General features: G+C 49.7%; 1 protein-coding gene across 4 annotated transcripts in view; it reads right to left on the bottom strand.

Annotated features, from left to right (window-relative positions):
* The window catches only part of LOC147725630 (uncharacterized), a 118474-nt gene that overhangs the window by 43658 nt on the left and 57058 nt on the right, over window positions 1-17758 (bottom strand). For 3 of the 4 annotated variants that reach the window (XM_086964322.1, XM_086964323.1, XM_086964320.1), the window contains exons 2-3: window positions 14607-14775; window positions 12923-13089 (exon numbers count right to left, since the gene is read on the bottom strand). In XM_086964322.1, coding sequence (XP_086820448.1) covers window positions 12923-13089; window positions 14607-14757 — 318 coding nt within the window. In that variant the 5' untranslated portion in view covers window positions 14758-14775. Of the gene's footprint in view, window positions 1-12922; window positions 13090-14606; window positions 14776-14925; window positions 14971-17758 lie in introns of those variants that run through there. The other variant, XM_086964321.1, reaches the window with a different exon arrangement.

The raw sequence follows: 17758 nt of genomic DNA, 5'->3' as shown, positions 1-17758 counted from the left end.
AGAATAATAGAAATAACGCTGGACCCAGACCCAATGGTAGCCCTCCTATGCTACTCTAAAACGCTGCCCAGAGCAAAGCGCAGGTCGGTAGATATGGGCATGCTTATAGCCAAACGAGTGGTGGCCTTGTGCTGGATGAGGGGGCCGACGCCTACGGTGAAGCGATGGATACATGATATTCTGTACTGCTGCACGCAGTCGGAAAATTATAACAAACTGCTCCCTCCACGAAGCAGACCGAAAAATTTCTGGGGGCTATTTCTGACGCAATTAGCCAGTGGGAATGGGGAAGCAGCTCCGGCAGGGCTGGACCCTTTAGAGGAAGACCCAACGCAACACGATGCGACACACAATGGATGAACACGATTGGACGGAAATAACTGGAACTGAGTGAAGAAGTTAGGGAAGGTCCCACAGGCAAAGTTTGCACACCGAGAAAATGTGTACATGGAATTGACGCAGGTGGGGGGGGGGGGGGGGGGGACATGTGCGGGATCCTGGGCGATTGAGATTGACTTGGAGGGGGATGGTTTGAGGGGGTATGGAAATAACGCCAGGTAGAAGGTGGCGGGTAAACTGCTGAGGCATTCATAATGTTATCCAAGAGGACTCCTTTTTTTTGTAATAATGTTGGTGATTTTGACATAATGAGCCGCTTGCCCCGCGTGGGGTTGTTGGCACTACGTCTGTGTTCCTTCTGAGACGGAGATGTGTTGCTGCCTAATATGTTTCCAGGTATCTTGCTCTGTACAACTGTATGCTTTTAGTTTTGTTGCGTATCAAAATGTAAAAAAAATATTTAAAAAATAAATAAACACAAGCAAACTCAAATATCTATAGCAGGGAATAGAATTAAGGGCTTATGCTGCATCAAATGTTAATGAGATGGCCGAGTCCAGTCTCCTTCAGTCTCCGACGGGCTCAGACGGGCCCGCCCTTGATCCGAGCTTCGTCCGAGCTGCGTCCTGTGCCGCGGGGGGAGAGGCAGTGCTTTAAGCGCGATCACCACGCCTCCCCCTCACTCGCGGCAGCTGCGCTTACTGTGGTGCAGCCTGGGAGTTGTAGGCTCCCTCCTTGCGGCGATGCTGGTCCCGGTGGTGGTGGGCACAGAAAAGTCCCTCTGGTAGCTGCGACATGCGGTGACAAGGTGGGAGAAGAATCCTCACGGTGACAGCGGCTGGGACAAGGCAAGTAAAGGGAAGAAAAGGCTTCTATGAAATGTGCAGTTCTTTAGTAAAAGCATAAAACCTCTGTCCACCAGATGGCAGCAGATCATTGGTTATAGAGAGTGCAGAACCTAATGGCTTTCTTGCATTTCCTGCTTAAGAAGCCAGCAACCAAATGCGAGGAAAGGATGAGTGGAAAGATTATGGTGAGTGGAAACCTGGCGTGAACAGGGGAGAATGGGACAGGATAGGGAGAGAGAAAGGGGAGCAAATTTTGGGAGTGTGTGTAAAGCACAAAGAAAAAAAGGGAAGGATTTCAAAAGTTTCCTGTCTGTAACGACAAAGGAGGGAAAGTTAAGGTCTCACTAACGCAATTCTCTCAATATATTTGACAGAGATTTATCTAGTCCGAGTTCCCGCTTTGGTCACTGCAGAGAGCCGGATAAGTGCTCTTGCACTCAGGCAGTCTGGCGCCTAGTTTGAAGCTGTGTGATAGAGGCAAGTCCTCTGGTTTCCCGTAGAAGTGCTCAATCTGGGGGAATGCGGGGTTACCCATTGAGATTCTTTCACTGTATGGTGGGGATTGGTGTCACAGGCCTGTTGCCCCCTGGTTTTTGGGTGGTACTCTTTCTTCCACTGAAGTTTAGCTCTGAATCAGGCCTTCGGCCTTCCTACATCCAGGGTCAAAACAAGCCCATTTATTTTCTAGGCTCGCCTTTGAAAGCATTTGGAGCTTAAGGTACTTAACAGAGCCCCCGAGCCCCTGCAAGTGCAGGAGAATGGTGCCCACCCGCACATGCCAGGGCCCATCACAGCAGCCAATCATGCCTGCCAATCTGCATGTGTATTGTGGGAAGGATGTGACTGTCATTCAACACGTTCAGTCCCAGTCTAAAATCTTTCACTAGCAGAGGGGTACACCGTATGTAGGAAGAACACGCTGCACAATAGCTGCTATGGGCATCGAGCATGCTTAAAAGGCATTGGCTAGTGACCGGGCAGAGGTCCTTCAGGAGCGCTGCAGTTTCTAAGGCGTCTCTAGACCATCACAGTGATCTAGACACTGCCTTAGTAAAACTGGCTTTATATCATTAAATTAACATAACTGCTTCATTAAACTCACTATAAAGTGTAGCACATTTGTAGTGTCACACATAAGGAGTACCCTGAAAACATCGAAATGTCTCCTACGTTTACAAAAAGCTTGGCAGCTACGCTATATTTAACGATTTAATGATATAAAGCCAGTTTTACTAAGGCAGTGTCTAGATCACTGTGATGGTCTAGAGGCGCCTTAGAAACACTGCAGCGCTCCTGAAGGGCCTCTGCCTGTCACTAACAAATGTCACATAATAATAGGGAGTCGCGACCAATGATCAATTAGCCAAGGGAGCCATGGGTTGAAAAAGTTTGGGAACCACTGCTCGAGAGAGAGACCGGAGCTAGGAAAACGAGCTGCATCAGACCGAAGTTCTGGAGGACACGCAAAAAGCAACACTGCCATCTACTGGCCAGTCTCGGGATCGCGCGCAGCTTGTCAGCAGTGGGAAGGAAAGAGGCTGTGACTCACCATGAAGGGATGACTGAGGGAGAGCTGCCCTGATGGCAAGAAAATAAATAAGTACGAGGTGGCCGCGAGGAATGCACTAAAGGCAGTATGTGGGGAATGCACAGCAAAGATCGCATGAGGCACACAGATGACGGCCAGCCAGGGAAACACACAACAGCAGAAGGTCGAAGCAGCTGTGCATACAACGGGTCAGCAGCACCTTTGCAGTGAGCAGAGCACAGCAGTACGGCACCAGCTACACAAGTGAAACACAACAGATTTGACTGTAAAATAAGGAAGGTTACCCGGGCACAAGTTATTGAAAAAGTGTGGTACCCAAAAGACAAAAAGACTCATGCACGCTGCACCAGTTCTAAAGCCACGGGAAGCGAATGTGAAGGCGAGCTGAGGTGCCAGAGTGGTGCCAGGCCACCGCACAGCCTTCGATGATGAAGAGACAATGCGCAGGAACACGCCAGGAGTAAACGAAAACACAGCACCAAGTAAGCGCGCAGCAGCACAGGAACAGCTGCTACAGTTCAGGAGTGAAGGACTAAAGAGAATGCGCAAGTGCGTCCAATGAGGCAAACGAAGGGCGCAATCAGAAGCGCATCGAAGCGATGCAACCAGAGAGAAGCCGAAAAAGTGGTTGGGCAGACCTCCAGAAGCACTAATACCCAGAAGGAAAAGGATGAAGCCGACCTGCCAGATGGTCGCAAGGTGGATGAAGCCGACCTGCCAGATGGTCGCAAGGATGAAGCCGGCCTGCAAGACGGTCGCAAGGAAGAAGTCAACCTACAAGACGGTCGCAAGGAAGTAGCCGACCAGCCAGAGGGTTGCGAACGAGGCGGCCTACCAGAGGTCAGAGAGTGAAATGACCAGTGAAGAGGTCAGAGAGAAGAGGCCAGTCAAGAGGTCCAACAAAAAGAATGAAGAAGAGGTCCGTGAATGGGACCGAGGAGAAGTCTGACAATATTGACCGAAGGTCAGAAGTAATTGAACGGAAGGAGGTCACAACGAGAGGTCTAGTCACCGAGCGAAGTGAATGCAGTGTCCTTGGGGTAGGACTGGACCAGGGAGACCTGTGTGAAGTGCACATCACATGGGGAGGCCTGATCAAAGATGTCAAGCAAGAAAATGGGACCAAATCACGTCGCAAAGGAAGAACGTGAAGAAGGAAAGTGCTTGGCATGATGCATACGAGAAGAGACGCTGTTGGACTTGGCACTTTTTCCCAAACTTTTTTGCTTTTGTGGGAATAAACATGTCATGTTGATGTGTAAGATGAAAAATGTTAAAAACTGTGCAATGGCGTGCGCAGAGTTATTTTCACCTTTTCAGGAGGGTTATTTTTAAAATGGAAATGGACGCCATTGCTGTGTGCTTGTGCTCGTCTGTCAAAGCTGAGTTGCCAGTCTAGTTGTTTGTTTCCCTGCCTGGAAAGGCTCAGAGGAGAGCTAGCGCGGTGGAGTGTGGAGGAGAAGAGGCTAGAGACTGAGAGTGATTTCAGGAGTCTGGATTCACCAGTGAGGGTGGGATCCAGTGGTGGCAGCGAGAGTGATTCCAGTGTGGGAAGTCCTACTCCCAGAGCCCGGAAGATGGTGCCTGATCCCGAGGAGGAGGGGGGCAGGTTGGAATTTAGGGGCGGCAAGAAACTGTCCCATCAGTCCTGGGGGGGAGTATGTGGACATCTGTTGGACTGCACTGGAGGAGTGGATGGAGTGTGGCACGGTGATCAATTGGGAAGGGCTGTTCCATCGGATTATCAGGGAGCACATGCTCAGGAGTTGTTTTCCCAGGTTACGCCAACACCTGTTGCAGTGTGGGTTCTCTGACCCCAGGGAGCTTGCACGGAAAGCAGACCTTTCGGTGAGTGCCAGAGAGTCTGAGAGGGTGTTGGGGAGTGATCCTGAAGGGAATGGTGCAGGGATATTCTGACCCAACGAGGCGGGAGAGGAGCAGAATAGCTCAACTAGGTCCCGGGTTAGTGAGAGGGTTGTAGGGCCTCATGTCCTATCTACAAGAAGGAGTGAGACCAGGAGGTGTCCCGAGGTGCCCCAACCGTAGTCTCAGGGCCTGGAAAGTTCCATAAGGGAGTCCCAGATTGGGAGCCTAGTCTGTCCTGATAGGCCATCCATTGAAGGGGAGCATCTAGTGTCAAGAGAGACGGCGGCATCTGTAATCGGAGCTCCAGAGGTTCTGGGGTGGGCTCAGTCACAGGGTTTAGATCCTGGGCTGGGATGCCAGGTTCAGGGGCTGCCTGACCTGGCGGGTGGGACATCTGTAAGCAGTGTACCCCCAGAATTGTCTTCCAGGGGTACTTCTCCCGGTGAGAAGGTGCGGAACTCTGGGAGGGGGTGCAGAGGGAGGAATGGCTTGCCTCGGGCACCGGCTCAGCCACAGGGTTTAGATCCTGGGTTGGGAGGCCAGGGACAGGTACTACCTGACCGGGCGGGTGGGACATCTGTAAGCAGTGTCCCCCTAGAATGGTCTTCCAGGGGTACTTTTCCAGTTGGGAGGGTGCAGAACTCTGGTAGGAGGTGCAAGGGGAGGGAGGACTCGCCCCTGGCACCGGTTCAACCTAAGGGTTTAGACCCTAGGTTGGAAGATCAGTTGCAGGGTCAAGGCCCTGGACTGGGGAGAGAGTGGTGTTCTGAGGGTGCCTCGCATGGGAGGAGGGTGAGGAACCCCAGAAGGAGAGGTAGGGGAGGAGAGCCTCGGCCCTGTTTGCTGGTCAGCCTGAGGGTGCAGACCCCAGGTGGGAGGACCAGTGGCAGTTTGGAACTGCACGGAGGAGAAGGAGAGTGGCCAACGGGTACTACGGACCTGGGGCTACTTCCCCTCCACTCTGTGAGAGAGCAAGGGCCTAGGGGCCGGTCCTGGCCACAACCGACTAGGGAGCACCAGTGGGGTGGCTTAGTTGGTCCGGGGAGGTTTGAGAGAGTGAACCATCGGGTTCCAGAGTGGCGGAGAACCTGCGGGTGCCCCTGTAGTTGCGGGTCCGGATCTACATTTTCTCGCCCCAAACAGGAAAGCCCATCAAGGCAATGATTGGTCTATCCTGGCTTTTGGCTGGGAGGGGGTTGTGTTGGACTTGACCCTTTTTACCTAAATGTTTTGCTTTTTTTGGGAATAAACATGTAATGTTGATGTGTAAGATGAAAAATGTTAAATACTGCGCAATGGCGTGCGCAGAGTTATTTTCACCTTTGCAGGAGGGTTACTTTTAAAATGGATGCCATTGCTGTGTGCTTGTGTACGTCTGCCAAAGCTGGGTGGCCAGTCTAGTTGTTTGTTTCCCAGCAACCCCAGCTTTTGGAGGGAAACCTGGCAGACAGGGTGCTGGACACCTCCCCGTAGACCAGTTAGGACCAGTTTCCCCAGACGCTTCTAGAAGCTTCTGGCATTGTCTGGTAGGTCGGGTAAGGGGTGTTTAAATAGCGGAGCTGGGATGTCATGTGCTCAGACTGAGCATGGACCTGAATGAGAGGGGACACTCTGCCAGCTGGTACCGCCGCATTAGCCTGTGTGCTGGCCCCTGTGCCCAACTGTACCCCTCTGCTGTCCACGGGGCTAGTGAGAGCCCCGCTGCTGGAGTAAAGACTGCTGTACCAGGAGGAGTGCCACATTACAGAGGATGACGGTTCCCCAGAACTGCAGCCCTGTTCTGATGAGTGCCCACTGACCGCTGATCTTGCCCAGTAGTGCCTACTGCTCTCCTACCTTGCACCTCGTGAGCGTTACAACTGTGCCCTGCCGGCTGGCTATCACTTGGAGAAGAGGAGCGCTTTATCTTACTGCCCAGGAGGTGAGGAGCTGACACCTGCAGCGCTCGGCTGCGAGGACGCTATATTTCCCTAGTTAAAGTCCCTGTGCTGCTCTGCCTGCACTCTAGCGCATTGTGGGACTATTTGCGTGATTACCAGAGTGCGCTATCTGCTATCCCTAAAGCTCCTGGTGGGACCTTGCGCCCTGTGAGCACTACATCTAGAAGCTGCCCTGGACCTGAAGGCGCAGTATAGAGTTAAGAAGTGGAGCGCTGCCTGGGAGAACTGCCTCTTTAATAAAAGCGGGAGCCCACCCCGCATGTGTGCCGCATTTCCGCCGCAGTTGTGCTTGTCTTTATCACGGGTGCCCACCTCGTGTTTTTGCGGCGTTTTTGAGTGTGCTTGATTTTTGCAGCGGGTGCCCTCCCCGCGTAATAGCGGCGCTTTGTGTGTTTTAAAACTAACAGGATCCTACCCCGCATGTGTGATTCATTGCGGATGCCAACCCCGCATTATTGCCGCCTGGATGGTCATTTGAAGTAAGAGGGTGCCCACCCCATACTTTATTCTGGCTGGTAATCACTGCTGCCAGCCCGGGTAGAGTGCCGCCGAAGAGGGCGGCTTATTTTGCAGGATGCGGGAGCCCACCCCGCCGGTCTGTGCCCAGTGCGTGGGGCCGGTGCTGGAGAGCACGGAGCCCGGAATCCTTGCCTGGAGGTTGTGGGTGGGGCCCTGGATAATCGCTCGGAGCTTCGCGAGCGTCCCTTTCAAGTCCCGGGTCCCAGGAGGGGGTCCGGGTGAAGCCAGGAGAGGAGCCTCATGGACGCCTGTGGCCGCAGAGAAGACCGGAAGCACTGTGCTGCTCCCCAGAGATGCCGCTGAGTCCGCAGCCACCGAGGGGCCAGAGCGGCACACATCCATTCTGGCAGCCAGGCTCCCGCCAGCAAGAGGAGCGGAGCAGAGACCGTAGCAGCTCCGCTGGAATCCTGGTGAGTGGGGCGGCTTGGTCCAACTGTTGGAAGGGGGGGCCAGACGAGGCACATTGTCGGTGCCTGAGGACCCCGGGGCCCAGGAAGGGGCTGCGCCGCCCTTTGCTGGACTTGCCAGGCAGCTGCCCCGGGTGGTAGAGGGCAGCTGCCTTTCATCCCTTTACCACGTTGGTCCATTGGAGTGGAGTAGTCCTGAGTGGGGCCTCCAATTGCTCCATAGTGCCTTTGTACTTTAGAGGGCCAGTACTTTGTTGGCATACCCAGCGGCACCGCAGTTGCGGGCTGCTGCAACGGTTGGGCAATTTCTTCAACTACCCTTTAGAGTCCGGAGGGGACATCGGGGTACATTGTCGGGGCCCGCCCCCTTCGGTCCTTCTGAGAGGGCCATTGTGGTCATACCGGTTTCCCAGCTGCCCCGCCTGGTAATGTACAGCTGCAACAGTTGTGCCATTCTGAGGGGTAGAGAACCAGGGTAGTGGCTCCCCCAGGCACAGTGACGCCACAGGCTAAACGGCACCCTTTGTGGCATGTATAGTGGGCACCGATCTTACCTAATGCTTCCACTGCTGATTGGTGCATAATGTACTGGATGATGCCTAATGCACATGATGATGCCATGATGTACGCATGATTGGCTTAGACCGGATATAATGTCATGCTATGAGGCTTTCATTCCATGCAGGGGCTAATGGTTTTAGGCTAACAAGATGCCAAATGCTACTATGGGTATGCCCTATGCTAATGTGATTAGGCCTAATGCAGGATGTGACTTATACCCATGGTAGTGCCTAACGTCAGGGCAAGAGGTGGTGGGAGCTACCATGTCTATCCTAATATTACGAGGTGTAATGTGATGTTTGTGCTAATGTTATGCCCAAGGTGTTGCTAATGCAGGTATGCATAATGTAAGTTATGTCTAGGGATGTTGTATTCGTGCTCATGTGATTTTCCATGACTGTCATGTTTTGGTGCTCACCTGTTTATACCAAAAACTATTAAGATGTTATGCATAATGGGCCTGATTTTAGGTGTCTCCGGTCTAATGAAACTACAAAGCTTATGTCTCCATGTCTAATGAGGTGTTGAGGGGTTGTTGATTCAGGCCTGCTCACACAGTAATTGATGCCTATTGTGAAACACTGTTAAGTTCCTGACCCAGCCAGTAGGTACTGGCTGTTCTACATTTACTACTGATGGTTACGTTCACTATTTGTGCCTGGTGTGTCGCCTGTGTGTGCTGCGCGGATGCTTTACACATTTCCTCCGGAGTTTGGCCGGCCCGCCCGCCTCTGCACCACGCTTCCCATTTCTAACATTGGTGGCAGCGGTGGGATATGACTTGTGTTTGCGCAGTACCACAGCGACAATGGGTTGCACTGCAAACTGAGCATTTAAAATAATCACGTTTTAGGGATTATTTGTTCTGATTGTATTTCCTCCTAAAAGTGTTGTTTTTTAATTATGTTCCCCTCTTGCACTGTGGGTTGTGTATCCCGGGTGTATCTCGCCAGGATGGGGTTGGTCTACGATGAGGACGAACTCTGGGAGTAAACTGAGGAGGAAGTGATGGATTTCTGCAGAGAGAGGAGGGATACCAATAGTAGGTGACTTCCGCAGAAAATTGTTCCTCTTCGATGTTTTTAAAAGGGGAGAACCCTTAGAGCCCTGGGTGGACCTTTCAGATTACCCCTCCGCATATCTAAAGGGTGGATTTGGTGGAGACCCGGAGGTGGACCTCGAGTGTGAGGAGGACTCAAAGAGTGAGGGTTCCCAGTCCATAACCCTGGAGGGTGGTGACACTGCGGAGGAAGAAGATGACAGGGCGGAGGCGCCAGTAGCGAGTGAGGATACAATAGTCAGGGAGTCCAGTTCTGGATCCAGTCCCGGGGGCACTGCCCCATCCTTTCCATATTTTATGCATAATGGGCCTGATTTAAGGTGTCTCCGGTCTAATGAGACTACAAAGCTTATGTCTCCATGTCTAATGAGGTTTTGAGGGGTTGTTGATTCAGGCCTTCTCACACAGTGATTGATGCCTATCGTGAGACACTGCTAAGTTCCTGACCCAGCCTGTAGGTACTGGTTTTTCTACATTTACTACAGATGGTTATGTTCACTATTTGTGCCTGGTGTGTCGCCTGTGTGTGCAGCGCCCTCTCTGCACCACGCTACCCGTTTCTAACAGACACAAAGAATAAAGTGCAAGAAGCAGAAAAGAAGAGGAGAGGAGTGTGTGACAAAACAAGAGGGCCAAGGTGACACATGCCAGAGCATTGTAACACACTGGAGCACAGATCCTGGAGAACACCAGTAGCACTGGGAGAAGCACATACATCTACGAGTTTTCCTAACACCGAGTGATGGCAGCGGCTAGCAGGCTGGACCATTCGCAACATCTACCTTTGTGGACATACGGGAGACTGGATGGTGAGACTGCTCGGACTTCTGGAAGAAGAGGATCCAACCACTCCACACCAGACCGTGGCGTCTCAGGGGCATGGGATGAGAGATGGGTCCACAGCCACTCTTCTGCAGGTCCACATTATGAGTTGAAGAAGGACGAGATTCACAGGGCACCCTGACATCATGCCAAAGAGATCTAGCGGTCCCGGGTGGAAGGATACCATCGTCGGTGGTTGGCCAGCAGCTAAAGAGACTCTGGAAGTTTTTGTTGTGGGGTTGTATTTCCTTTAATTATATTTCTCTTCCACAGGTTTTGACTATATTGCTTTGACTTTTAATAAAGTTTGGGAGGGATGTAGTGATCGTCTGATCACTGGTCTATTGTTTAGAAGTGTGCTGCAACCACACTTTACACCCACCCATCACAGGCGTGACCAGTCAGGGGACCCTGACAATAAAAGGGGCCGAGCGCACGTGCTTGTGGCCAGTTCTGCACCATAATCCATAACCATCTGTGTCAGTGTGCTCATTTATGCTAGTATGCGGGCCTAGAGCCCACCAACTTTACACTGTGTGCTGCACTTTCAGGCGGTGCCTGTTTAGGCGGTGATGTAGTGTGCTGAGCACGGAGGGCCAGAACAGGCGTGTGCTTCCTGTGTGCTGCGCTCTCATGCTCAGCCTGGTTAGGTGGCAATGTAGTGTGCAGAACGCTGGGGGGCCAGAGCAGGTGTGTGTTTCTGGTGTAGTGCGCTCTCAGGCCCCGCCTGGTTAAGCGGCGGTCTAGTGAGCACACAGATACCAGAGCAAGCATGTGCTTCCTGTGTGCTGTGTTCTTATGATCAGCCTGGTACAAGGCAATGTAGTGTGCAGAACACTGGGGGGCAGAGCAGGCATGTGCTTTCTGTGTGCTGCACTCTCAGGCCCGCCTGTTTAGATGGTGAATAAGTATGCAGAGCGCTGGGGGCCGTAGCAGGCGTGTGCTTCTGTAGTGTAGTTCCATATCAGTGATAGGCTCTGCGCATTTGAATAATATACACTATAGTTTTGGCATAGTGCTGAGGTCAGTATGCCTCCATTGAGCACATTAAACTTAATTACTTGTGTGTGCCAGCTAACTCTGAGGTCACTTGAAACTTCTCGAATGAACTTGAAGGGAATAGATTCTGTCAACCGCATAAACAGGACAACTTTGTTTCCCTTTAGAATTGGAACAGTCTCAGAATCGTGGAAACAATAGATAAAAGTTTCACTCAGTCAATCGTGCATGCTTAGTTTCTGCAGAGTTACACAGAAATAGACAGACGGGTGTTTCAATCAAAAGGATTTATTGAGCAGTCTTATTTCTCATGCAAGAGATATGAACTGCTACAATCGTAAGACAGAATGCGAAATAGAATATGTACAGCGTTAGCAGTAAGATAAAATAATACTGCAATAGTATGGTTTGTAGCTATGACATATATTCATAAAAAAACATACATAAATAACACAGGCTAAAATGTGAATACTCGTCTGGTGCTTCTAGCTAGTTCTACCCCAGTGTACCTAACCTAAGTGTAGTACGAGGTAAGAAGTAGGTGCTGTTTTTCTATAGTATAGTTTAGCTATAGTTAGTATTGCCAAGATTTGCAAAAAGTCCCTCTAGGTTCTAGTCTGCTCCATACCTTAGAATGAGAGAAGTTGGAATCTCTTTCCCGGGTCGCGATCTCGAACACGACGCAATGGGAGTCAGAAACACTGGAGCTGGATTCTCTGCGAGGAGGATGACAGCGTCTAGTCAGTGCGTCAGTAGGGAACTCGAACTCCTTCCGAACTTGCCGTGGCGAGTCGTATCGACCTGTATAGCCGAGCCATATAACCGAGCCGTGGTTTGCCAGGGCAAGTGCAGGAATATTTATATCTTGAAGATGTCTAGGAATGTTTGCATTGAAGTAAAAGTCGGGCAGAGGAACGTCACGTATGAACCCCTAAGGAATAGATGTTCATGCATAATAAATGAATTCCTGGAGAAATCAATAATCCAATCGAGGGGGAGTCCTAAAGGCTTAAGAGTCTGGTTTTTCAAGAACTCGTTGTGACGTGGATAGACGGATGTATTTGACCATGCCTGTATTTGGGTTGCATGGGCAATGCCTTAATAAGGGCTGGATTTCTATGCCTAAATAAGGGCAAATTAGATATGTGCCTATATAAGGGCATACATCGGGAAACCTATATACGGGTATCTAATCGAACACACAACGCTTCCTGTGTGCAGCGCTCTCAGGACGCCTGTTTAGATGGCAATGTAGTATGCAGAGCGCTGGGGGCCGGAGAGGGCGTGTGCTTCCTGTGTGCTGCGCTCTCAGGCCCAGCCTGTTTAGACGGTGATGTAGTGTGCAAAGCGCTGGGGGACGAAGCAGGCCTGTGCTTCCTGTGTGTTGCGTTCTCCTCCCCCACCTGGTTCAGCACAGTTGTAGTTGGCAAAATGCTGGGGGTCTAGAGGAGGCTCGTGCTTCCTGTGTGTTGCGTTCACCTGTCCCGCCTGGTTTGGCGCTGTTGTAGTGTGCAGAAAACTGGGTGACCAGAGAAGGTGTGTGCTTCCTGTGTGTTCCGTTCTCCTGCCCCACCTGGTTAGGTGCTGTTGTAGTTGGCAGAGGGCCGGATGGGGGAGGAGTTGTGTGTGCTTCCTGTGCATTACGTTCTCCAGCCCCGCCTGGTTAGGTGCTGTTGTAGTTGGCAGAGGGCCGGATGGGGGAGGAGTTGTGTGTGCTTCCTGTGCATTACGTTCTCCAGCCCCGCCTGGTTAGGTGCTGTTGTAGTGTGCAGAATGCTGGAGGGCTGGAGTAGGTGTCTGCTTCCTGTGTGTTACGTTCTCATGCCTCACCTAGTTAGGAGGTGATATAGTGTGCAGAATGCAGGGTAGCTGCATAAGGTGTGAACCCGGTCAGGCAGTTCACAGTCAGAGGTGGTTATGCGTGGACATTGCCATGGTGTAGGATGCCCTGGTACAATCTTACACCTCAACCTGCAATGAAGAATAAACCAGTAGAGATACAGCCTGCTCACCTTGCACCGTACTGTGACCAGCTGGGTAATGGCGTTGCTGACCAAGCCGGAGCCAGTTCTCAGGCTGAGCTCGGTCAGATGAGGAACGAGCAGGAGGTGGAGGCTGGCTCTGGTCAACCGCCGACTCTCTCCCAGAAGCACCAGGAGCTCCTGAACCAGGACACCGGCTACGGGAGAGAAAAGATGGACCATTAAAGTGGTGCATAACCTATATCTTTCCCCTGGTTCTAAAAACACCAACTATTTTACTGGACCGGCTCCGCATCCACCTCACAAAAGCCACTTTATGCAGCTCAAACAAGGACCCACTTCTGTACAGACTTCACACCACTGTCATCAGTACTAGGGTGCACTAGTGGCATCAACACTGGCAGTTTCATCGTGAGGGCAGAGAAGCGTCCACCCCCTCAGTCCCCACCCCTCTCCCCACTGCGAGCAGTGCAGAGCAAATGTGAAAAATAAAATTGCAATGAAATGATTTCATTTCATTTTTTACCGATGTGCACCACAGTCTTCCTCCGAGCCAAGAGAAATGCAGGGGGTCCTCTATTACTGATTGGAAACACGGAGGACTGAAGCAGTGGCCAGGCACTTCAAAGTGCGCATGTCAGTTTACCGGCTGTCTTGCAACTAACAGCCTGACATGCGCACTTTGAAGTTCTCCAGCCTGAGCTGTGTTAGACAGCTGGGTGGAAAGCAGGCACAGGCCTCCAGGACCCACTTCATCCAATTCTGGTGCTTCTTTCATGTTGGTTAATAGCATGAGAGAAGCGTCTGGATTGGTTAGGGAAGTTATGTCTTCGACTTGTGCCACAGACTGCAGAAGAACACTGAGGAGAAAGCACAGCCTCTGTGTAAGTACCATTTAATGTTATGTTATTTAAAATGTTCGTGTAATGCATGTCAGTGTAGTGATTTAGTTTGTGTTTATGTTGCATGATGCTTATTTTATATTGGGCTTTTGGGAAACAGTGGGGCACTTTGCACGACCGACCAATTTCAAAGGTTACAAGCCGCCCCTGCACTTCAAAACATGCAGGTCTGTGTGCCTGAGGTAGCCACTGGTGTGTGCAACCTATGAATACATGTGTCAGGCAGCAAGTACCTGTGTGAGGGCTTGCACAACAGTGTGGTGGGTCAGTGACAAAGAGGTGTTTACAGGACAGGGGTTAACATTCTGCATATTGTAATGTTAACATTCCTGACAAGGCAGTGCTGTGTGATGAGAGAATCTCCTAGAAACAACCCTTTCTATCCAAGTATCCAGAACAACATCCCTAACACATCAGTATGTCCAATCGCTGAGCAGTTGCAAGAAAGATCTGAAGACCCACATGTTTGACTAGCGACTAACCTACAAGATGCATCACCAGCCGCGTCCACATGACCCTTAAGGATCCCTTTTGTGGCTCCCCTAGTATGCACATAGTCTTGAATAGTACTCCTTCACACTTCTTGCACCCCCTGTCTCAATGCACAGTGCACCACTGTTCTCAGGTAGGTTTGCACTATACACACACCAGCCCACTCTGTGCTGCACCGTCTTGTCTCAATGTACAGTGCTCCGCTGCTCTCAGGTAGGTTTGCACTATACACACACCTGCCCACTCTGTGCTGCACCAAGTCTTTCTGTGAAAACTATCTTTGAGCAGAGCTTGCAAGAAGCCCTTTCAAGGATTCTCACCAAGTTCGTTGAACGGGCCCATGATGTAGCGGAAATGGTACTCATCGATGTAGTTGTCGACGTAATCCTTCACCCACAGGTTCTGCATGTTCTGGGCAATGCTGTGCAAGCAGCTGGACTTCAGGCTCGGTGCTCCTTTCTTCTTTGGCATCTTTACTGAGTGAGTTACCTGGAGAAAGAAAAAATATCATGGCTCAAGTGCTGATGTATGAGAGTCACCTGCTCAAGTTTGGTCTCTCTTCTACACACAACCAGGTACCAAGAGTACTGCACACATAATGCAGGTGCCCTTGAAAAACTGCAGAACACCACAGACTACCTAGTTCTTATGAGGAGGGATTCGCAGAGGTTCATAAATGTTGGTGATAAGCAAGAATAGGTCAAAATCATCAATGGTCATCGGAAGAGGTTAGATTAGTAGGGCTAGCCAGTGGCACCCTGTCACGAGGGATGCAAGCTCCAGCCATTCATAACATCAGGCACTATTTAAACAGAAACCAAGAAAAAAATAATATATTCTATCAACAGGTTTTATCACGAATTCTAAATAATGCCCACCCTTCAAAGCCTGTCCACTTTCCTGACCACAGGTGTTGCCTTAAGCAAAGCATAGTGTGGGTCCTTTAGGCCCTGTTGTACTTGGAAGTTCATATGTATTTTTCCTTCCAGAGTGGCTGGCGTTCATTGGATGCCCTCAAGCCTCATCGCAGACGCTGCACCTCCCAAGGGTAGCACCCTTCCTCACTGTGTGCTTTCTTAGACCAGTGTTGTATGTTGTTCATACTGTAGAAATACGCAGACCACTCCATAGATGGTAGGCTTTGGCTTGTGCAGCTGCGTCTGTACTCACACGTCTGTCCTATTCCCAGGAGTAAGCACAGCCAAGTAGTTCTTAAAGACACAGTTTCAGCCTTACCCACACATCAAATCACTACAAACATACGACTGATGGCACACACACATTTATGTTCTTTAATTAGAATGTAAGGAAAGTAGACTGGTACCAATAATAGATATTGAAATAAAAATGTTTATTTCGAGTAACAGAGAGTAGTTGGTGCTCCCACCAAGACTAGCAAGCAACTGCCAACTAGATGCATTGTACAGAACATCAACACACTGAGAATCTAAATGGAACATATCACTTAAAGGGGAAAGGTGCAAACAATACTAAATGGGAATACAACATATCCTCTTCCCCTCATACATTAATGTGAAACAAGATGAAAATAATATAAAAGTAAATAAAAGAAATAGAGCAGAAGAAGAGGTAACGCTCCACACATTAAGCATCCTCACAGAAATAATCTTTTAAATAACTTGGTGGTCGTCTGCATCTCTGTAATGGAACACAAACGTCAACAACATTTTTAGTACACTCAAAGGTTTGACCATCACCCTTATGACCAAAATGGGTATCATCATGAACACAAGTTTCATCATCCTCATTCCTTGTACCGTTTTTGTACAAAGCAACCCTTCTCATATTCCAGTGTTCCCCATTGTACAACGTAACAAAACGATTATGTACAGATTTCACTTTAAATGGACCCCTGAATTTTGTCAAACCACTGCTGATCCGACCAGGTTTAACCTTCACAAGGTCATTTACAGAAATCTTATTAGCAACAACTCCACCACCATACTCCTTTTCCTTTCCACAATTTTCCAAATCCTCCATATTCACACATTCCGAATTTCAAATCCACCCCAAATCCACTAAAGGGTCCAATGAAATCCAAACAGACAGTATGCCAAGGAAACCCAGGATCCTCTATTTTACCATGATTACCCTGACTGCCCACCTTCAATCTCTTTTCACTTTCTAAACATTCCACACACCTTTCAACCCATTCAGATATCTGCGGATCCATTCCCGGCCACCAAAAATGCTCCCTCACTCTTTTCTTGGTAAGAGACTGTCCAAGATGTCCCTCATGTGCCAACTTGAATAAGAGAAACCTTAAATCACACGGTGGAATATACTTGTCATCCTTCATCACCAAGTTTTCCTCTTTGTCAAAAATTGACAACTGATCTAAAACCTTCAAATATGGTCTAACATCAATTGCAAGAGTGCTTTCTCGCCTAGCTCCTTTAACAATCAACTCCTTCACACTATGTAAGACCTCATCCTTTAACATACTTTCATTCCACTGCATCTTCCCTATCGCACCATAACACAAACTGACAACATCATCAATAGCTGCTACAGCACCTTCACATTGGGCTAATTCCACACCAGACCTATCTACATCTTGCCACGGTAAAGGAAGCCTCGACAGCCCATCTGCCTGGCAATTCTTCCACCCAGGTATATAAACAACCTGGTACAAGAAATCTTGCATGCGTGCCGCCAATCTCGCCAACCTAGCGGACCTCTTCCCTGCACCACCAGGTGACAAGATTCTCAGCAAAGGTTTATGGTCTGTGAGTAATCTGAATTTAAAACCCCACAAGTACATTCTAAAATACTCACAGCCCCATGCAGCTGCCAGCGCCTCCCTCTCTATTATCGAGTAATTTCTCTCCGAACTGGTAAGCGATCTTGATGCGAATGCCACTGTCTTGACACCAGATGGATGCTCCTGTGCCAAAACTGCACCTACCCCAACTCCACTAGCATCAATAGTTAAAACAGATTGCAACTTGGTATCAAAAGGTGTAAGAATTTTAGCCTCACAAATCTCCTTCTTTATGTTCTTAAACACTCCCTCCAGTTCCTTGTCCCACACAAATTTACAACCTTTTCTTAACAATGCCCTTATCTTCTCCGTCTTGTCTGCAACATTTTTCACAAACTTCGCATAGTACTCTATTAAAGCCAAGAAAGACCTCAACTGGTCTTTATCCTCAGGTGCAGGAGCCTTCCTTATAGATTCCAATAAATCTCTTTTGGTCTCACCCCATCAGCTGATAAGGTATAACCCAAATACTCTACCTCCTCCACAGCGAATCTACACTTCTCTTTCTTCAATGTCAAACCTGCTTTCTCCATTTTGTTCAAAACCTCACTCAAAATCACATTATGCTGTTCCATATTTTCGCCAAATAACAAAACTTCATCCTGGAAGTACACCACGTTCTTTATCCCCCCAAAACTGATCCCATCATACGCTGAAACACACCAGCGGCAGACGCCAACCCGAAAG

This window comes from Lissotriton vulgaris, chromosome 3_2 (genome assembly GCF_964263255.1).
Source record: "Lissotriton vulgaris chromosome 3_2, aLisVul1.2, whole genome shotgun sequence".
In the NCBI taxonomy this organism is placed as follows: domain Eukaryota; kingdom Metazoa; phylum Chordata; class Amphibia; order Caudata; family Salamandridae; genus Lissotriton; species Lissotriton vulgaris.
Note: the sequence above shows the minus strand (reverse complement) of the source record. Positions and strands in the feature narration are given on the sequence as shown.